Source organism: Xenopus tropicalis, chromosome 7, assembly GCF_000004195.4.
Source record: "Xenopus tropicalis strain Nigerian chromosome 7, UCB_Xtro_10.0, whole genome shotgun sequence".
Lineage (NCBI taxonomy): Eukaryota > Metazoa > Chordata > Amphibia > Anura > Pipidae > Xenopus > Xenopus tropicalis.
In genome coordinates this window covers 7,264,971-7,286,720 of record NC_030683.2, presented here as the reverse complement: position 1 = coordinate 7,286,720, position 21,750 = coordinate 7,264,971, and the positions used below count along the sequence as shown (strand labels likewise).

Genomic DNA, 21,750 nt, shown 5'->3' with positions numbered 1-21,750 from the left:
AGAGGTGATTGGGTGGAGCAGATGAAGAAGAGGTGACTGGATGGAGCAGATGAAGAAGAGGTGACTGGTTGGAGTAGATGAAAAATCGGTGACAAACTGGAGCAGTACTTGACTAAGGCAGGAACAAGAACAGGATGTGAGGAGGGCTGGGCTTATGCAGGGCAGAGTCATCCCTGATTGGCCAACTCCACCCAACCAATAAGGCTGCTGGGGCGGTAAAACCTAGCCAGGGATCCAGGTCCAATACATTTTCCCAAAATGTGGCATCCATTATTAGGAAAGTAGCAGTAAGTTCACCTGTACATAGACACAGCCAGTCCCTGTGGCTGTTATGATGTACGTCCCAAGTTCATCTGGCAGAGGAGCTCTCTGTAATAAGAGTCTGTTACTGTCATCTACATGGAACCGGTTCTGGTATCCTATTAACCCACTGTGGACCGTCAGCGCCACATCCCTCTTCTCATGGTATGTGGCCCTTGCATATTTAGAAAGAGCGTGAACAGCCACCACCGTGTCCTGTCAGAGGAAAATGTCACATTTTTCATTGGGTATTGGTGTTGCAGTAGAAGGCAGCTGCAAGCTTATATAATGGGAATCGGGCCCCATGTACCATGGTATCAGCAACTCAGATATTCATTTTAAAAATATCCAGGGCAACAAATAAGTGTTCAATCCCAATCTCTCTGTTGTTGGCCTTCAAGCTGGTCTTCAAGGAGTATCAGAGCAAATAGACATTTTCCCCAAATCAAACCCTCACTGGCCTCCTGGCTGATCTTCAAGGAGTATCGGAGCAAATAGACATTTTCCCCAAATCAAACCCTCACTGGCCTTCTGGCTGGTCTCTCTTACCCACCCTGGGGTCCTGCCACACAGTTTGGGGCCACTCTCCTATACTAAGGACAGTTCTGCATGAAATGTATCCGAGCTGACAGGAATGACAGGAGAAGCTTAAGACCCTGAATATGTGCCGGACCTGAGTTGCTCGCACTGATTCCCACTGTTATCACTTGAGAACAAGAAATACCCCAAATAAATGGATGCCAGTTTGAAGATTATTACCTGGGTGGAGTAGAAGCCTCCCCAGGGGTTCTGCTGCTTTATTACCCAACTGATTATATTGGAACTCAGTTCTAGATCCTTCTTGGTCACCTCGTCTCCAGAAAGTAGAGCCAAGAGAACATACGAGGAGATCTCAACAGCCCCACTCCATTGTTCACTCCAGTGCTTGCTTCCACCTGTTCAACGATCAGATAGACATAAAGCAAACTGATTATGGAAGGAGCGGCGGCATTTGTTTCTACTTATTGTTTATAATTGTGATAACACAACTGATGTAAAATAATGTGTAGAAAGCAGAATTAAGTGATTTGATCCTAAAATATATGCTCTTTTTATATATATGCAGATTTTAGCTGGCGATTCGGTCCCCTGACGGCCACATCTGACCGATGTCTGGCTGAAATTAGTCCAGTTGTTGATTGGGCAGGTTTGATTTTTTAGTTGGATAGGAAACCACATGAGCATTTCAATCCTTGCTCCGACTGTTTGTATCCCCTACATTGTAATGTGATCGTTTGGCCCAAAGAGGGCACACAGAAAAATTAAGACGGCTGGCCAGTGTGGAGCAATTTTTTCCCATCAGCATGTTTGGGAGCTTTTATAAGCAAAAGTAAATGGCAATGGCCACACCTTCTTTCCACGTCTTGGCCAGGCTGTTGGATCTCAGTGCATAGGTGCAGCTCTGTCTAGTTTTAAGGACTTTGCGTTATTGGTGCAGGGAGCATTTTTGCACTCATTCCCCAACCACAACTGCAGAATCAGCTCACCTTCTTCTATAACTTCCTTCTCCAGCTCATCCAACATGTGCTGCCTGAGGTCTTTATCTCCTGATAACGTAAAGGCATAGGCAAGGATGGCCTCATTGTAAGTGTTGTTCACCGTGTTTGCTGCATCCTTCAGACACCTCAAAGCGTTCTCCACGAGGCTGCTCTAAACATGGGACATCAAACACTTAATCAGAAATGCATTTGCTAATCAATGACTCTGGGCACCAAATGTAGCCTTTACACAAGACAGGACCTACAGAGCAACATATTCACTATAGAGTTGTACGAGCCATCAGAAGGGGCCATGATCTGGTAACCAACTGGCATTGCATGAAGTTGCTGGGGTTGATCCTTCAGAAATGGCCAGATTGTGCCATTTTGATAATTGTAGTCATTTTATCAAGTGGTATATCAGTGTAATAATTTGGACATTTCATGCTGTCTTATTTTCTACTCCCCATGGCAGTGCTTGTTTGATGTTTTGGTTTGAACCCCTCCTGGGGGACCAACCTTTGTTCAGGGCCTCCCTTAGCACCTAACAAGGTTACAGATATGGGGGAACATTACTGTATCAATCATTCATCAATATGTTAAAAAATATTTTGGGTTTAATAAGAAATTCAACTCCAGATCTGGTTGTTATTGACCTTCTAGCTTGGCTTCCAGGGGTGTCTAGAAGAGCAAATAAGTATTTTCTCCAAATCTCATGGAGGCTGAGCCTCCAGCTTTCAATACTCCCTCTGCTCAAAAAAGACATAACATGATAACATGGTAAAGTGATATAACAATGGGGTTGCTTTGTGGCACTTCATCCAACAAGTGTCACAAAACAGAAGATGCTTGCTGGAAAATCCCTCTGCTGGAAACTTTACTTATAAAACATATTTGAAGAACCTACATTATGGACTGTGCCATGTTCCAGGAGAGCGACTGTAATGTAAGCAGATATTGCCATCTCGTCATCCACCGCACCCTGTGGAGACACAGAAGGACAAGACACATTCATCATCTATCTTATTCCATGGAAAATAGAGGGAAACAAGGTTGTTATTGTGATGCAGAGGGTTCCCATTTCTATAAGATATATTTAAAAACCAATTGGGTGGCATTTGTTGGACACCTGAGTAGCATCCAACAATGCTTGAAGTACATGAAGATGAATGAACTTGGCACCTTCAGTCCATTGTTGAAGAGTTTGCCGACGCTTCTGAAACAGCCGTTGTCCAATTGGTGGCTCCCCAGCCATTTTATAGCATCCTGAATGTGCTTCTCATCTATGAAAACAGTCTTCTGTGCTTTGCTGAAGCATCTCACTACCATGGCTGTGAGCCTGCGGGAAGGTAATAAAAACAGGTGTAAGGAGGTTACTGAATGCAATAAGTAATATGATTTATTACAAGAAGAAAGACACCAGAAGCATCAGGCGCTCTACTTATTAGATAGCTTCAAAAGGGGGTCAGATGGCTTTCTAGCAAGTCAGGAAATACTGGATCATTGGATATAGCTCTTGGCGCAAAGTTGATCCAGGGACTGGTCCCATTGCCATCTTGGAGTCAAGGCAAATTTGAGAGGCTGATAGACTTTTTTTTTTTTTACCATAAGTTCCCGTGTTAATAGTGATTTCTATATTAGTGCAGTCCAACTTTTTCTCGCAGTAAATGTTTGGTGGATATACACATCCTGCAGCGCAGGTTGATCATTTAGTGAGTGACCCTAGGAGATGTCTATTTGCTTAAGGATAACTTGTGGGCCTATAAGGACATCTGGAAATCCTACACTGTTAGTAACGCCTGAGGGCAGCTTTGAGAACCTATGTTCTGCATAATAGACTGTAGAAGCGGTGGATGTAATGTACCATCTGACTGCCAATTTCCAGTAAAGTAGAAAGGAGTTAGTGAACATATAGACCACTTCTTCCAATGTAGAGTAGTGGTGAACAAACATGGGGTCATGATCTGTTTGGTCACATCCTAGATAGCCAATCTCAACTCCTCTCTTTTAGTCAAGAGAGATAAGAATGTATTCAGATCCCCTTTATATCTTGGTTGGTCAGTTGACACCCACAGATGACAGGCACCGGCAAACCAGGTTTTGCCTAACCAGTCACAAGGGGATCTGTGGAAGTTGCTTCTTGAGGAGCACCACTCTGTGAAACTTTCATGGTTCCAAAATTCCAAATTGACATAAACTACTACCATATTTCCAACTCCGCTTACAGAAGAGGTATTCAGACTTTTTAAGGTTCTTAAGGTCCCCATTCATGTAAAGATTTGCTCGTTTGGTGAGGTTGCCAAGCAAGCGGATCTTCACCCGATATCCCCACCTACGGGTGGGCGATATCGGGGAAAGTGTAGGCCAAACGATCAAATTATAACGAAGGGTATAGGCAAAGTCGGTTTGGGGACCGCATCAACAAGCCGATGCGATCCCCGATCCGACTGTATTTTTTAACCTGCCCGATTGATATCTGGCCGGTTTCTGGCCAGATATCAGTCTGAGAAGGCCCGTCGGTAGTGCCCATACACGGGCCGATTAGCTGCCGAAACGGTCTAAGGGACCCATATCGGCAGCAAGAATAGGCCTGTGTATGGGTACCTTTAGATCTAAGGTGAATAAGAAGCAGAGAGTTGCATAGCTCGAGTGACACTAATGGTGAGGACTAACCTTGCCCTGACAGGGCTGCCCTGGACTCCCCAGTCAATGGATGCAAATGTTAGAGGAGAACATACTTACCATGTGTTGCCCTCTTCATCTTTCTTGCCAAATGCACTGTAGGCGCCATTATCATGCTTAAACATCAGCTGCCGCTGGTACCCTGTAAGGGAAGACTGACCCAGGTAATGACCGGACCCTCCATTCCACCAATAAAGTAATCAGCTCATCTACACAGTCCTTTCCCTGAGCATAATGGCTACTTGAATCAAAATCTGTATCCAGCATTACCTTATTTGTATCTTCACCAGAAAGATATTTTGAACAGATTTCCCATTTGTACTTAACCCTCTTCAACTTTTGATACCAGCTCAAACTCTCTTGATGAGGAATGATACTGAGAATATTTTCATGCCTACAAAATAGGCTGTAAATCTATGATATTTTAATGGCTGTATACAATAACCTCTTTATAGATCCTTACCCATCCACCCAGAGTAGTACATTGCCAACATCCACCTACCTGTAGTCAAGTAATTCAGAACCTTGTCCTTTATTTCAGGTGTTAGTGCCTTAGCGCTCTCCAGATACTCTAGAACATAGACATTCGGGGCAAACAGTGCCATATTCTGCTCTCCACATCCAGTAGGCAATTGCAGAAGATTTCCCAGATTCGAGATAATGTTGCCCATGATGTCACCTACCAAATGTACATGGTACATTTAATTACACATAATTACTACTAGTGATAACATGCTAGAGCTATGGTCCAATCAGGCAAGACTGTACACTCAGAAACGTCATCAGAAGCCGGTGGAATCCTTTGCTAGTTTCCACAATATCTGAATAAATGTGGTTGTGTGATTGAGGCCAATGTAGAACGATGAAAAGTTTGTTCTGGCACCTGAGGAAGGACCAGCTTGGTCCGGAACATGTTGTGCTGTGCTAAGCACTAATAACCGTACCAAGTTGTGCTTCAACGGAAGGCTCTCTGGTGGACTCTATCTATAGAGATTGTTCTTGGCCTTCACACGGATATGGAGTGAACTGTCTCCTACACCCTTTGCATGTTATTTAGTTGTTGCAAACATACGTGGGTGTGACATGGAACTGAAAGAGAACCCTAAACCAATATTCCTTTGTGCCCATAAATTGAACCTGAAAACGTTGGCTTCAACCCAACCAACACTTTGCCCATAAAATTTATGACAAATATGTACAAATGGTCATTTTAGTGCATGTGGCCAACAAGACAATACGGGGAACACTGTCCTGGGCCCATATGGCATTTTTCCCAATTCCTCCAAAATCTCTATAATTTGCCATTTTTTTCTGTTAGTACCACAGGGCAGCTTGATAAATGGGTTTACAAGTCTTTCTCAATTTCTAAGCTCTAGAACCTCTTACCTAGCACAGTGACGTGTGCGTGTCCCGAGCCTTCCACTACGTTATCCGGAAGCACCAGGGAGATTTCCCCTCTCACGCTGTCTCCTGTTGGAAATGAACAAGACACGGCTTATTGGCTCTTATGCTCCATGAATTTATTATCTGAGCTAATTAAACAAATCATTCTTGTTGTTCCTTAGAAATCCTCTGCAAACGTGATCTCAATAAGAAAAAGAATATCACAGTGCAATGCATTATGGGTTATGTAGTTACTGCATGCTGTCTGTAAGCTGGGGAGAACTTGTTACAATTTGTAACATCAGTGTTTTAGTCCCTCCTCCCCTGCCAGTATTTCCAATGATGCAGAAAGAGTATAACTGTTTTGTGGCTACATTTCAGCATATAAATGGGATTTATTCCTACTGTTTGCAGGAACAGATTACAGGGATAGGGATATTAGGGGTTTCTGTGTTGTGTGGGGCTCTTTAACAAATATTGGTTTGGAGACATGACGCGTTTTGTGCATAGACTTATGGTCCCCATACACGGGCCGATTGTAGCTGCCAATATCAGTCCCCTAGACCGATTCGGCAGCTTAACGGCCCGTGTAGGGGCAGGAACGAGGGGCCTCCCTGACTGATATCTGGCCTGAAATTGGGCAGATATCGATCGGGCAGGTTAAAAGATTTAGTCGGGTCGGGGACCGCATCGGCTCGTTGATGCAGTCCCTCAACCGACTGCCCCATTGCCGCTATTATAATTGGATCGAATTAGCCTACATTTTCCCGATATCGCCCACACGTAGGTGGGTATATCGGGAGATGAACCGCTTGCTTGGCGACATCACCAAACGAGCGGATCTTCACGTGTATGGGCACCTTTAAACAACCAACATAATATAAACAAGGGTTCCCTAACAAGTCAGTGTATAATTACCTGTTGGGCAGAGGAGAGACGTGTGTGTTTTATCCACTTCAACCCCCGAGGGCTGCAATAAACAAGTCACATGTATGGTTAGATGTCTGCTTTGTGGCTGCTCCTATGGCAGTGGGTTAAGTTGTCAGCGTACAAAATGCCCTGATTGGCTACAGGTTGGTCTAACCCGGTGCCAGTTTAAATCTTGTGCTTGTTGGCAGGTTGGTTCCGGTCCCTCCCACTTAAAGAACGCTTACACACAGAGAATCTGGCACAACATTGGGTTATTGTTAGATGATGGGAGATGTTCTTGTTGACCACAGGTCAGTAATCAGAGATAACTAGTGGGGCGCCCTTGTCCCCCCATTATTCATTTCTAGATTAACTTCTTAAACCTCTTAGGGAAGACTCTGAGAGGTTTACTTGCCTTCACTAAGATGGTCTTTTGTACGGCATCATGTTTGAATTTTGTTTCTGGATCGAGAACAACGTCAGAGCAGTCTCCTTCTACATGCAGAGCTCTACTGGTCACCTTGAAGGGAATGGTACCTGAAGAAATAAACCCCCAGATGTAATAAAACGTTGTCTAGGTCTAGTCACCCATGGCAACCACTCAGATGATTGCATTCATTTATGTGTCTGTCTTCGTTTTCTCTGAACTTTCATGGGCTTCTCGGCCAGCCCTTGGTGTGTGAACTGGGTGATGGTCCATGGTGGTGCTTTTATGGCATCTGAGCATACTTATAGGTAACATTCCAGCTGAATTGTGGAATATTTGTGCTGCCATAGTTTTATGGTATCTCTCTGTACAGGCTATGAGCAAACTTAGGGGGCTGTTCCTGCTGAAATGTGCTTAGTACAGGGGAATCCCTATGCTGCCATAGTTTTATGGTATCTCTGTACAGGCTATGAGCAAACTTAGGGGGCTGTTCCTGCTGAAATGTGCTTAGTACAGGGGAATCCCTATGTGCCATAGTTTTATGGTATCTCTCTGTACAGGCTATGAGCAAATTTAGGGGTCTGTTCCTGCTGAATTGTGCTTAGTACAGGGGAATCCCTATGCTGCCATAGTTTTATGGTATCTCTCTGTACAAGCTATGAGCAAACTTAGGGGGCTGTTCCTGCTGAATTGTGCTTAGTACAGGGGAATCCCTATGCTGCCATAGTTTTATGGTATCTCTCTGTACAGGCTATGAGCAAACTTAGAGGGCTGTTCCTGCTGAATTGTGCTTAGTACAGGGGAGTCCCTATGTGCCATAGTTTTATGGTATCTCTCTGTACAGGCTATGAGCAAACTTAGGGGGCTGTTCCTGCTGAATTTTACTTAGTACAGGGGAATCCCTATGCTGCCATAGTTTTATGGTATCTCTCTGTATAGGCTATGAGCAAACTTAGGGGCTGTTCCTGCTGAATTTTACTTAGTACAGGGGAATCCCTATGCTGCCATAGTTTTATGGTATTTCTCTGTACAGGCTATGAGCAAACTTAGGGGGCTGTTCCTGCTGAATTGTGCTTAGTACAGGGGAATCCCTATGTGCCAAAGTTGTATGGTATCTCTCTGTACAGGCTATGAGCAAACTTAGGGGGCTGTTCCTGCTGAATTGTGCTTAGTACAGGGGAATCCCTATGCTGCCATAGTTTTATGGTATCTCTCTGTACAGGCTATGAGCAAACTTAGGGGGCTGTTCCTGCTGAATTGTGCTTAGTACAGGGGAATCCCTATGTGCCATAGTTTTATGGTATCTCTCTGTACAGGCTATGAGCAAACTTAGGGGGCTGTTCCTGCTGAATTGTGCTTAGTACAGGGGAATCCCTATGCTGCCATAGTTTTATGGTATCTCTCTGTACAGGCTATGAGCAAACTTAGGGGGCTGTTCCTGCTGAATTGTGCTTAGTACAGGGGAATCCCTATGTGCCATAGTTTTATGGTATCTCTCTGTACAGGCTATGAGCAAACTTAGGGGGCTGTTCCTGCTGAATTGTGCTTAGTACAGGGGAATCCCTATGCTGCCATAGTTTTATGGGATCTCTCTGTACAGGCTATGAGCAAACTTAGGGGGCTGTTCCTGCTGAATTGTGCTTAGTACAGGGGAATCCCTATGCTGCCATAGTTTTATGGTATCTCTCTGTACAGGCTATGAGCAAACTTAGGGGGCTGTTCCTGCTGAATTGTGCTTAGTACAGGGGAATCCCTATGCTGCCATAGTTTTATGGGATCTCTCTGTACAGGCTATGAGCAAATTTTAGGGGGCTGTTCCTGCTGCTAGGAAGCTAATATAGGGGGCAGACGAAATGGGAAAGTTCTAGAAGGGCTTCAGGCTTTCTGTTTTTGTTTACTCCACTTTATAAACACACCCCAGTATGTACTGTACCCAGTTTTGTAGCTGTGATATTCCAAGTAAAGCTGGCGGTCTCTTGGCCACAAATGCAGGCAGATTTCTCAATATCAGTGCGCGGCTCGCCGAAATCAGGAGGAATGGTCAGAGCCACCTCGACCTGGTGGCATAAAAAGAAAATGAGTGAGCATAGAGCCTCCTCAACTATTCCATAGTATTTAAGGTATTCTCAGAAAAAAGCCCACTATAAAGAAACATAGGATTTCTTGTTTATTTTTGTGCACACATGTACTTTTGTATCAGACTTCTACTTCAAGACACAGGATGATCCTGCGCAGCTCTCTTCTCTCTACTGCTCCCCCTCCCATCAGAATTCGCTCCCCCTTCCATCAGAATTCGCTCCCCCTCCCAACTCTGTGTAATCTGAGCTACCGGCAGCCAGAGCTGCAGCAGGAAGCTACTGAGACCAAGCTAAAATGGCAGCTACTATCTTAAACAAACAGAGGGAGATTCTAGGGCTGTTTACTCAGGTATGGTAAAGCTTTCTGCAGAATAAATATAGGGTTCTAGGTGCAACTAATGTGGCAAATCTATTGGCAGTAGTAAATGCCTAAATGCCTTTCCTTCTTCTTTAAGAGAATGAACCCCTAAATCATAGGCATGAAGGGACATTAGAACACTCCATGGGAAATGGAAAACATTCCCAGAAGTACAAACTACAACAGCTCTACCTGTCATTGCCTTTCCAGACTCCCCTGCTGTACCCAGTGCCGTTCCTTGACCGCGCTTCCCCCTCTCTTGTGTGTTTGTACCCCAGTACTTGTCTCTCCAGACCCCCTGCTGTACCCCCATACTTGTCTCTATAGACTCCCCTGCCGTACCCCCGTACTTGTCTCTCCAGACCCCCCTGCTGTACTCCTGTACTTGTCTCTCCAGACCCCCTGCCGTACCCCCGTACTTGTCTCTCCAGACTCCCCCGCCATACCCCCGTACTTACCAACACACAATGATTCAGGTAGTTGTAGACCAAAGCAGTGAGGGTGAAGTGCTCTTTCTGTACCACAGAGTAAGGCAAGAGGAGGTCAATGAAGTAAGGTTGGAACGTCTTCATCCGTATGTCATGGACCTCTCCGAAACCTGAGTTCCCCACGCAGAAAGCATCCGTCACCCACTCGGTAATACTGTGCGGGGCGGTCAGGTTCAACGATTTCTTCCCTTGTGGGCTGAAATGGAAATAACTCATCAGATGGGCCTGTGACACAGAGTAGCAGCCCTAGGGCACATATGCTGAACTGTTGGCTTCCATGCCAGACATATCCTTACCCTACAGACACCAGGTCGTACAGCCATGTCTCTGGGAAGAACTTCCTCACTGGATGCTCTTTTGATGCTGGCGCTGTACTTGGAGAATCTGTGTCATGGAAGCATAAATACAGTATATGCTGTAATTAACTTTGTAAATATATTTGCCCCAGTGCAGTAACCCGTAGCAACCAATAAGAAATGTGTTTTCAGTCTACCTGAAATAGACTAACCAATCAAGTCAATTGCTGTGGGTCACTGCACTTCATTGTTGGGAAGATGATGGCACACAGTGTATGTTTATCTCCCAGTTACTACAGGTGGTGCTTTTATGAAATAGAGGCAAGTAACTGGCATACCTAGCTTTCTGTCGGCAGCACCCACTCCATCCTTTATAGAAAACCTTCTGGTATATTCCGGGAGTTCGCATGTCACCGGCTTTCGGATCCTGGTGTTCGTAAAGACCTTTAAGTTGCTGCTCTGTTTGGGACAGATAGTGACACCATGAAGCCTGATCTACACATCCGGCCTAGGGTAAAGCGCAGGTTACATAGGGTTGACCAAAAGAAAATATTTTGCTTGGTGGCAAATGAACGGCGATGGAGATACCCAGAACGCATACCGAGCTGGTGGGGGGCGAGTGTTGGAATCCATGAGTCATTTACGTCCTGCAAGTGCCAGTGCGGTCCTGCAAAAACTGCCATTCATTGGGGTACCTGCACCTCTGTATTGCTGGGCTCAGCCCATCCCTCTTTCTCTTGTGAATGGCGCACAAGTCTGACAATTCACTCAGGAGAACCCTGGAGCTACCACCAACTCTGGAGGTTTCAGTAGCCTCTGGGTTCCCATTGCAGCAAACATGTGTCCAAAGAATCCAATGCAACATTCTGGCGCCCAACATTTTCTTGGAATTGAGTACAATTTGCATCCAAGTGTACATTTTTTAGAAGCACCCACCCTAAGCCATATTCCTAACCTTCAAGGTCCAGATCTTCCTTCCTTGCTCCTCACGGGGAACCCTGAAATGGCTTCTCTGTACAGCAACTGGCAAATAGATTCTTCTCGCCCACAGTGTCAATAAATGCTTTAGTGTCTCCATTACTTGGAACTATGAATGCACTTGGGTAACCCAGGAATCATAGTAAGGCCCACGCTGATGGTCATTACAGTTTTCCTTCTTCTATGTGCGCCCAATGTCATACAGTTCATCACTAGGTTGTTTGGGCACTATTAGAAGATGTTCCATGTTATTAAGAAGATCCCTTGGCCAATTAGAAGGCAGTAGTAGCCTTGAGGAGCAGGAAGAGGGGAGAAACCACTTACAGAAGCTGAGAACTGAGCAGCTAATGTTCTTATATAAAAGCTGATAGTGACTGCCGGAGAGCTGGAGACTCACTTGCTGGGTTCTAAATGTGCATCCAGTCAGTGTGGCCAAGGAGCACGTGTGTTTGGCATTTGGAGACCAAAGTGGAACTATTCAGACTGATATTAGCTATTGCTGGAATGAGAGAGGCTATTAAGAAAGATGGAAGGAGGACACTTGCCAAGGCTGGTAAGGGCAGTGGAGGAAAGGCAGGGAGATAAGTGGAAGATCCAAAATCCGTAACCAGGCAGGGTCAACCAAGTAGGGTAGCCACCTTTTGCGTCTTGGAAGTCCAGGAAAAGGGTGGTTCAGATGACCTCAGGGGGTGGATGACATCAAGGGCAGGGTGGATTTCAGAGGGTTGGCTGATCGCCATACCATTCAGTTGAAATTGCTGTCTGTATTTCCTAATTTGGAGGCAGTTTTTACTTGGAAAACCAGAGTATCGGGGTGAAAACAAGGTGGAAACCCTACAACCAGGTCCGAACTTGGCATCAAATCTAATAAGGCAAGAGAAATCTCAAATCCAGATAACAGTTCAATGTAAATGAATGCACCACTACAACCAATGAAAAACCCTGCAACAATGGCATGGTGGGGGTGGGAGTAGCAGGGAATGTAAGGTTGCTGAAGAGCTGGGAAATCTGGACCAGAACCAAAAACTCTAACAGGCACAGTGGAAATCTTGAACAAGCAGAATATCCAAGGCTATTGTGATACTAATATCTACAGTTAGTATTAGTGGTTGTATTTATAGTTTATGTATGTGAGTGTATAGATTGGTAGGTGGGGGTTAGGTGTGCTGGGTTTACTTGGATGGGTTGAACTTGATGGACTTTGGTCTTTTTTCAACCCTATGTAACTATTTAAGTTGCTAAGTAGCCTGTATGAATGCAAGTACCTTTGTGAATGACAGCAATGCATGATCACTTTTACATATATTTGAGCATATTTTCAGTTGAACTCGGGTTTATAATGACCCTTTGTGTTCCTACACACAGCATTACTCACTCGCACTACTTCCGCAGCCTGTAGGAGGCGCCAGTACAGAAATAAGCAGCTCCATACCTTAAACAAGCTGTACACGTCCGCTTCACTCTGGTACCATGGAGCTCTCTTTATGGATCGCTTGGCTCGATTTGGTAGGACTGGTGCATCCTCTAAGCAAGGATAAGGCTCAAAGTCCTCTATAGTATAGGGAAAGCCGCGTCTATTGATTTCAAACATATATTCATAATAGCCCATCTGGAAAGATAAGGACAGAAATCGTCTATATCTCCCACTATAGAGTCAACGCTAATGGTGGAAATAAAGTTTAAGCAATGCAGTAAATGAAGGGCTAATATACATGGAGATAATTCTGCACTAGGTTGGGTGCAATACCTGCCTAATTTTTATATTGTGTGACTAGTGATGGGCGAATTTCGCGAATTTCGCCATTGGCGGATTGTTTCGCGAAACGGATGAAAAAATTTGCCAAGGAAAAATTCGCCGTACATCCAAAAATTGTCGCCGGCGTCAAAAAAGAATATATTAGCCGCGCGACAAAATAATAACCACGGGCGACAAAATAATAGACGCGGGCGACGAAATAATGGGCGCACGACAAAATAATAGACGCGGGCGACAAAATAGCCGCGTGACAAAATAATTGCCGTGGGCAACAAAACAATAGCTGCGCGACAAAATAATAGCCGTGAGCGAGGAAACAATAGCCTTGCGACAAAATAATAGCCGCGGGCAACGAAACAATAGCCACGGGCGACAATTTTTTTTTGTTGCACAGCATTTTCGCCGTTTCGCAAATTTTTTGCCGTTTCGCGGATCTTTTGAAAGATTTGCGAATTTTCGGTGAAGCAATCGGAACAGATCCGCTCATCATTATGTGTGACATATTCTGGGCATGTTTGAGACCTTACTGCTTGTCACCAGGTAGAGTAGTGGTTTAAAAAATGTCTAACTGGTCCCCCGTAAGGGAAGGGGGTCACCCTGAAGGCCAGTTAGTGATTTGGTCTCCTATAAACACCCAGATATTCTTGTAACTTTGAACCAATGACTGAAACCCTCCATTTTCCCTGCATCTGTACCCATTCCTCAGGATAAGGGGGGCCCTGGTTAAAGTTTGGACCTTCAAGTAGAATTTAAACTTATTGGAAACTGGAAGATGATTGAGGTGAATCAGGGAGAATCAGGGAATCAAGTGGCGATGGGCAGGACTAAAGGCGCCCATACACGTTAAGACCCGCTCGCTTGGCGAGGTCGCAGGTTAAGCAAATCTTCTCCCAATTTCCCCACCTACGGGTGGGAGATATCGGGAAAATGTAGGCTAATTCGATCCTGGGGCCAAACGATCGAATTCTAACAGCGGCAAAGGCACAGCCGGTTCGCGGACCGCATCAAGAAGTCGATGCAGTCCCCGATCTGACTAAATCTTTTAACCTGCCCGATTGAGATCTGCCCAGATATCCGTCAGGTATGGCCGTCGTTTCTGCCCCTACAATCAGCCCGTGTATGGCCACCTTAAGGAGAAGAGCCCTAAAACATAGCAGTTGTGTAGTACGGAGGTTCTGTGAGGGCTTTTAGACTTTGAAAGGACAGATTTAAAGAGGAACACTTGCACTGGGATGTTCCTCTCCTTATTGACATTACATGTGCAGGGTATTGTGGGATTGGGAGGAGGCAGGCTGAAGGCAGGTGACTACTGTTACATTTTATTGGAGTCTCGAAGTAGCCAGCCAGATCAGCAGGGGAACAGGGGCGGGGCTTAGGGAACTGTTCCAAACTATATTATTACATTAAAAGCATGAAAAGGCTGCGTATTTTAAACTGATGTATATCTCAAAGTTGCTTGAAATGATTCATTTTCAAAAACACACTCAGTTGATTCGTAGTCCTCTTGTTTGAGACCTTCAGATATTTTATACAAGGCGTGAAGATGTTTAGCGCTGTGGTAAACCCCAAATTAAACATGGTATATGCCCGCCATTAATATGTATAGGCAACAAGAGCAACCGGACATGTGACTTACCACCCTTGATAGTATCTCATTTGTTTTGTGTTCCTGAAGGAGTAAAAGTCCTTTATCCACAGAACGAACAGAGCACAAGGACCCCGCATCTGCCTTCACGTCCAGGTTCACATTTCCACCGGGTCGGACATTGTTTTCTGTAAATTCCAATTGAACCTGATGGTGAAGCAAAAATTGATGTTTGTTTTTTTTTATGTTAAACATAAATGATGTTGCAAGTGGCTTCTTAACTTCCACACTCTCATAGTCTTTCCTTCTATCACTGTCGGACATACCCTTTCTTTTCTACATTAGTAAGGATGTGAAGGCACAGAAGGAAACATCACATGTTAGAACAGAAGAGCCTAGGAGCCCCAAGGGTTACATAGATATCCTACTGTTTTTGCCCTCGGTAACTACTCCATTGCACCTTCTGCTCTATCCCCTGGCCTACTATACACTTGCAAACAGTGCATTTCCCTTGTTTGGCTCTTACCTTGTTGTCAAAGCAGACTGGGACCCTGTATCTCGCTCTGTCGGCTGCAACCTCTCCATCTGGGAATATAGCGTAGACCAGCAGGGTTGCTACAGGAACCAGATTCACGTTGACCGAGAACGTGATGTTGAAGGAGCCCTGCAGAACTAGAGAGACAGGAACAGGCTAAACCAATAAGAGTTTTATCGACACCTCCACTGCCTATTAACTGTCTACTCTAGACGTGGGCATGTAAATCAGGAATGGTTTTTCTACCATGGTCATACTGATTTAAGAGTCACAGCTACCTTCTAGGGAAGGCATTAAACAATAAACCACAGATGGAGCTGACCATATTAAAAAAAAAAAAAAATTCACACTTTAATATCAAGATGACATCTGGGTTATTGAAGGGTATAAAGCAAATCAACAGATCACGGGGCCAGTCCTGCCTCCATCAGTGAAAGGTTCTGATGTTATTCTAGGTCAGTGGTTCTCAACCTTCCTAATGCCACGACCCTGATACAGTTCCTCATGTTGTGGTGACCCCCAACCATAAACTTATTCCCAAGACCATCGGAAATATGTGTTTTCCGATGGTCTTAGGTGACCCCTATGAAAGGGTCATTCAACCCCCAAAGGGGTGTGGACCCACAGGTTGAGAACTGCTGTTCTAGGTAGTCCCTGAAAGCAGCTCCACTTGTTGCCTTTAGTAGAAGTTGCCATCACATGTGACCTCTCTGCTTTTGGGTGTTGGGCATTGGATCAGTTTTCCAGTCTGAACTATGGGCGCCCTTCTTGTTGAGCATAAACATTTCTGGAGACTGTTTCACAGAGTGACTTTGGCTGTACTCTATGCTAGTTGGGGGATATAATGTTAAGAGCACCGGTTCGTTAAGCTTATGATTTGATGAAACAGAGAGCATGCTTTTAACATTGTTGTGTAGGGTACTACAGGTTTGAGTAAATTAGGACAGCTAAGTGGGTACTAATTTGCAGTTGGGGGGGAAAAGCTGTTTTCTTATCCTGGGTTAGAGTCATTTCCTGGTTCAGTAAGTGACCAGTGGAAGTCATTGGTCTGTTCTATAAGAGGGGAAGCCAACATGTCTTTGCTCTCTCTATCTTGGATTCCACCTGTGCAGGAGGGTGGATGAGCCTGGGCAGAAGTAGGCCCAGTGGGAAAAGCTAGTGTGAGGAATGTTAGAGCTCACTCAATGAGTGAGAGTTAGGGTCATGGTAGTTAATGAGCATCCAGATGCTCCCACAAGGAAAGCATACGAATTAGAGGCACAATAGAGTCCAGAATAGGGTGGCAAGTGTACAGACCTAGGGGGTCGATGTCTTCCCACCTAGGTTCCACTTGTAGGATCTGATGATTGGGGTTGGACATTTTCAAGTCCCAAGACTGATTACTGGCCCCTGATTGGAAGGTTGTACTTTATCATCTCTGTCTTTTGTGTAAGAGATCTGTTTTACATTCTTGCAAATTAAGGTTAATCAGTTTTTACCACCCAACTGATTTACTCAACCTGAAAGTTACATTTCTGGAACCCCCTTCCACGAGGGCCCATTCCCAGAGATCAAGAGTCACTTGATGTATTGGTTTAACAGTTTCTGGAATACCCCAGCACTGTAACAATCGGGTTCTGTCTCAGAAGCATTTATACAAAAGAGCTAGGGGTGCGGTCAGGGGGTAATGGGGAATTTCAGGGCATAATTGGGTGTATTTGGGCATGCTGTCATAGACCTCTTGGAATTAGCCACTTGCCAGTTGACATCACCATGTTGGGGATATGTTTCTTCTGGGCCATCAGGAGGGGAGAGACAGGGGTGTTGGTCTCAATAGGTTCAGACATCTTTTTGTGAAACGTATAATTTTTTGGTTGCAGGAATCTATAGAATTTGTAGCTGCACAATTACACTGGCTGTTTTTGCAAATGGTATCTTTTTCAGCACTTTTCTGTACGACTAGCTTCTATCTTACAGTCACCTGTTGCCGCGACTCTCCACCTAACCGTCCCTCAATCATAGCTGTCACTTGGCAAGCAAAATGGCAGCTTCTCATCACCCTACCTAGAATATTAGAGGAGGATGGATACTAAATACAAAGGAAAAAGAACGAACTATAACAGAATATTTGACAGTAACCCAGTGTATTGGGCTTTGGGTTCCAAAGGAGACTTCCAGAGAACTGGATGTAGCAGTGATGTTCTTCATCTGAGTTATCTTTGGGATATATACACAGTAGGACTGTTGTCCAATCAGTATAGCTTCCCTGTGTGTTAATATAAAAAGCCCTTGTTGTGACTTATACTTACTGGGGCCACTTGGCAGGTTCGGCACGTCCACTTTATGTTCTTTATTGGTAATGATTTCTCCTTTAGACATAAGCTGTAGAACAAGAGGGACAGTCAATTATCTTTTAGTTTAGACCTCCAAGCCCTGAAAGCTGTCGCTTTCCAGATGACCGGATACTTATCCATACAAAAGAAGTTTAAAGGAATGACCAACCCGGTTTTACTCTGCATGGCAAGAAGTTCCACTGTGCCTCATATCTCATTTGGAAAAGGCCTGCGATTGCGGGACAGTTCGAGAATACCTATTACTGGAGGCTGTCAGGACATGGTAGCAGTAGAGACTGAACCACAACTGAAGAGCTGCAAATTGAACTAAAAATAATAGGATCCTAAATGGTGTATGTTGTCCCAAACGTGAACCTTAATGATGGACAGCTCTTCCAGTGAAAAAATTGAGGCCTTGGACTTTGTTTATTGGAGCTATGGAGAGATACAGTAGGAACCAGAAACCTACTCGAGAAATCTACAGGTGGTTATACACATAGGGTCCATAAATTAGCCAGGAATTCAATGGCCTCCTCCTATTCACATACTGTATGTATAACTACAAAGATGCAGAGGAACCTGAGCACATTTACTTGAGTTCCAGTGCCTGCCATATATGCGCCTATACAGTCTGGCAGATATACGTATATGGCCTTCTTGTCCAAACATTTGTCCATTTATGGACACCTTAGGAGCTATGAGTTTGGGCAGACTGCTTTCCCACTGGATCAGTTGAGACTACCGGGAAATAAAATGCAATAGTCTAACACCTCTCCCTGCCACAGGAATAAGAAATCTAAAGATACTGAAGTGATTCCAGTTATTCCCATTTCTCTCTCTATAGACGACCCACCAAATGAGTAGATTAACTCGAGCTGGCCACAGCTACCTGTTTATGGCTGAACTAGTAGATGATAGATAATTGGATGACAGATCATGGGACATTGTTTTCCCATTGATTAGATCAATTAATTGGCTCGGGTTCCATCTGAGCAGATTTTCAGGAGGCAAGTGGGAGAGAGCACAGACTTACAATGTAGAAGAAAGAGAGGTGATCTGATTCAGGGTCCAGTTCGTTTTTATCAATCGTGTACTCGACTGACACCGACTGCTTGGTGGAACATAGCAAATCTTCTGCAACAGTTTGTACTTTCAGAAAGCTGTTACTCTCAGAGTAGAATGGAAAGAGCCAGTTTAATGCTACGAACATATCATCTCCATCTTCCAATGAAAATTTCCCCTGAAGAGAAAAACAAGAGAACAGAGGGATGAATTAGCTATTGTGATCTGTTACCAGGCACTACACCGCTATGGTTACTCATTTCTTATGTACCTCAGTTTCCCCTCTGTCTGGGCAGGGTCCCTCTGTGTCTCCCCATTCTGTATGTGCCCCTCACCTTCCCCTCAGTCTGGGCAGGGTCCCTCTGTGTCTCCCCATTCTGTATGTGCCCCTCACCTTCCCCTCTGTCTGGGCAGGGTCCCTCTGTGTCTCCCCATTAAGTATGTGCCCCTCGCCTTCCCCTCTGTCTGGGCAGGGTCCCTCTGCGTCTCCCCATTCTGTATGTGCCCCTCACCTTCCCCTCAGTCTGGGCAGGGTCCCTCTGTGTCTCCCCATTCTGTATGTGCCCCTCACCTTCCCCTCTGTCTGGGCAGGGTCCCTCTGGTCTCCCATTAAGTATGTGCCCCTCGCCTTCCCCCTCTGTCCGGGCAGGGTCCCTCTGTGTCTCCCCATTCTGTATGTGCCCCTCACCTTCCCCTCTGTCTGGGCAGGGTCCCTCTGTGTCTCCCATTCTGTATGTGCCCCTCACCTTCCCTCTGTCTGGGCAGGGTCCCTCTGTGTCTCCCCATTCTGTATGTACCCCTCGCCTTCCCCTCTGTCTGGGCAGGGTCCCTCTGTGTCTCCCCATTCTGTATGTGCCCCTCACCTTCCCCTCTGTCTGGGCAGGGTCCCTCTGTGTCTCCCCATTAAGTATGTGCCCCTCGCCTTCCCCTCTGTCTGGGCAGGGTCCCTCTGTGTCTCCCCATTCTGTATGTGCCCCTCACCTTCCCCTCTGTCTGGGCAGGGTCCCTCTGTGTCTCCCCATTCTGTATGTGCCCCTCACCTTCCCCTCTGTCTGGGCAGGGTCCCTCTGTGTCTCCCCATTCTGTATGTGCCCCTCACCTTCCCCTCTGTCTGGGCAGGGTCCCTCTGCGTCTCCCCATTCTGTATGTGCCCCTCACCTTCCCCTCAGTCTGGGCAGGGTCCCTCTGTGTCTCCCCATTCTGTATGTGCCCCTCACCTTCCCCTCTGTCTGGGCAGGGTCCCTCTGTGTCTCCCCATTAAGTATGTGCCCCTCGCCTTCCCCTCTGTCCGGGCAGGGTCCCTCTGTGTCTCCCCATTCTGTATGTGCCCCTCACCTTCCCCTCTGTCTGGGCAGGGTCCCTCTGTGTCTCCCCATTCTGTATGTGCCCCTCACCTTCCCCTCTGTCTGGGCAGGGTCCCTCTGTGTCTCCCCATTCTGTATGTGCCCCTCACCTTCCCCTCTGTCTGGGCAGGGTCCCTCTGTGTCTCCCCATTCTGTATGTACCCCTCGCCTTCCCCTCTGTCTGGGCAGGGTCCCTCTGTGTCTCCCCATTCTGGTATGTGCCCTCACCTTCCCCTCTGTCTGGGCAGGGTCCCTCTGTGTCCTCCCATTAAGTATGTGGCCCCTCGCCTTCCCCTGTCTGGCAGGGTCCCTCTGTGTCTCCCCATTCTGTATGTGCCCCTCACCTTCCCCTCTGTCTGGGCAGGGTCCCTCTGTGTCTCCCCATTCTGTATGTACCCCTCACCTTCCCCTCTGTCTGGGCAGGGTCCCTCCTGTGTCTCCCCATTAAGTATGTGCCCCTCGCCTTCCCCTCTGTCTGGGCAGGGTCCCTCTGTGTCTCCCCATTAAGTATGTGCCCCTCGCCTTCCCCTCTGTCTGGGCAGGGTCCCTCTGTGTCTCCCCATTCTGTATGTGCCCCTCACCTTCCCCTCTGTCTGGGCAGGGTCCCTCTGTGTCTCCCCATTCTGTATGTGCCCCTCACCTTCCCCTCTGTCTGGGCAGGGTCCCTCTGTGTCTCCCCATTCTGTATGTGCCCCTCACCTTCCCCTCTGTCTGGGCAGGGTCCCTCTGTGTCTCCCCATTCTGTATGTGCCCCTCACCTTCCCCTCTGTCTGGGCAGGGTCCCTCTGTGGTTGCTCATTCTGTATGACCCCACTTACCATCTGTATGGGTGGGATTCACCTTTGCACACTTATTCTGTATGAACAGGGTCCCTCTGTGGTTACTCATTCTGTATATACTGGTCACCTCTGCCACCCTATGCCAGGCGCATCTCTGGTTACTAATTCTCTATCACCTTGGGCATTATCCTCTTATACTGACCAGAGTATGACTACCCTTCTGTAGGTAGCATTAATCTTTTTGCTTAATTCATGTTTCTGTTTGTATCACTCAGCCTCCATCTCTCTCTGGACAGGTACATCTATTGTTAGTATAAATGTCACTCACATTGCCTGACCTATACTGAGAATTTTGGAAAGTAGTGCCTTTTGTGATTTTACAATACATTCATTATTTGTTTAATGGGAAAAATAGACCCCTGCAGCGGTGGAACCCACCCGGGCTTATCTGTTATAAGGGCATTCGTACCGTCAGTGACACCATATCGTTCCATTCGGAAGTGTCGAGAGTAAACCGAGCAATTCCATTCGCATCTGTCTCCAGAGTTATGTTGGTGTCCACTTCATCCACATTCACCACGAGGTAGACCTTTTCATTCTTTCTGGGCTCCCTTTTTAGGGTTCTAGCTTTCAGCTAAGAGAGAGAAATAACTTGAGAAGATGTTTCTGCAAGATTACTAGCGCCAGGGCAGGGGGCATTAAGTCACTGATCCAGCATGTTGCCATATATTGGGGATTCACTGAGGTCATTACAGTGGCTGTGCTACATAGTCATACCCCCACATGATTATTGTTCCACCCACCCCTGAGGTCTCGTCTCACTCACCATACCAGTGAATGGGATGCCTTTCTGATAGTAGCTGTCAAGATTAACAAATTCTACAGTTTGATGATCCGTGAACTCGATAAAATGGGATCCAGACTCTTCAAGACCTGAAGGGAGACATCAATGAGTTTGATAT

General features: G+C 45.9%; 1 protein-coding gene across 1 annotated transcript in view; it reads right to left on the bottom strand.

Annotated features, from left to right (window-relative positions):
* LOC100487578 (alpha-2-macroglobulin-like protein 1) overlaps positions 1 to 21,750 on the bottom strand; it is a 38,614-nt gene that overhangs the window by 5,327 nt on the left and 11,537 nt on the right. The window contains exons 10-30 of the mRNA XM_012953710.2: positions 21,615 to 21,721; positions 21,258 to 21,422; positions 18,638 to 18,844; positions 17,581 to 17,653; positions 15,284 to 15,429; positions 14,809 to 14,964; positions 12,849 to 13,025; positions 10,777 to 10,897; positions 10,439 to 10,526; positions 10,113 to 10,338; positions 9,152 to 9,275; positions 7,207 to 7,328; positions 6,801 to 6,852; positions 5,886 to 5,969; positions 5,002 to 5,178; positions 4,560 to 4,641; positions 3,000 to 3,156; positions 2,725 to 2,799; positions 1,827 to 1,989; positions 1,060 to 1,235; positions 298 to 516 (exon numbers count right to left, since the gene is read on the bottom strand). Coding sequence (XP_012809164.2) covers positions 298 to 516; positions 1,060 to 1,235; positions 1,827 to 1,989; positions 2,725 to 2,799; positions 3,000 to 3,156; positions 4,560 to 4,641; positions 5,002 to 5,178; positions 5,886 to 5,969; positions 6,801 to 6,852; positions 7,207 to 7,328; positions 9,152 to 9,275; positions 10,113 to 10,338; positions 10,439 to 10,526; positions 10,777 to 10,897; positions 12,849 to 13,025; positions 14,809 to 14,964; positions 15,284 to 15,429; positions 17,581 to 17,653; positions 18,638 to 18,844; positions 21,258 to 21,422; positions 21,615 to 21,721 — 2,897 coding nt within the window. The remainder of the gene's footprint in view (positions 1 to 297; positions 517 to 1,059; positions 1,236 to 1,826; positions 1,990 to 2,724; positions 2,800 to 2,999; positions 3,157 to 4,559; positions 4,642 to 5,001; positions 5,179 to 5,885; positions 5,970 to 6,800; positions 6,853 to 7,206; positions 7,329 to 9,151; positions 9,276 to 10,112; positions 10,339 to 10,438; positions 10,527 to 10,776; positions 10,898 to 12,848; positions 13,026 to 14,808; positions 14,965 to 15,283; positions 15,430 to 17,580; positions 17,654 to 18,637; positions 18,845 to 21,257; positions 21,423 to 21,614; positions 21,722 to 21,750) is intronic.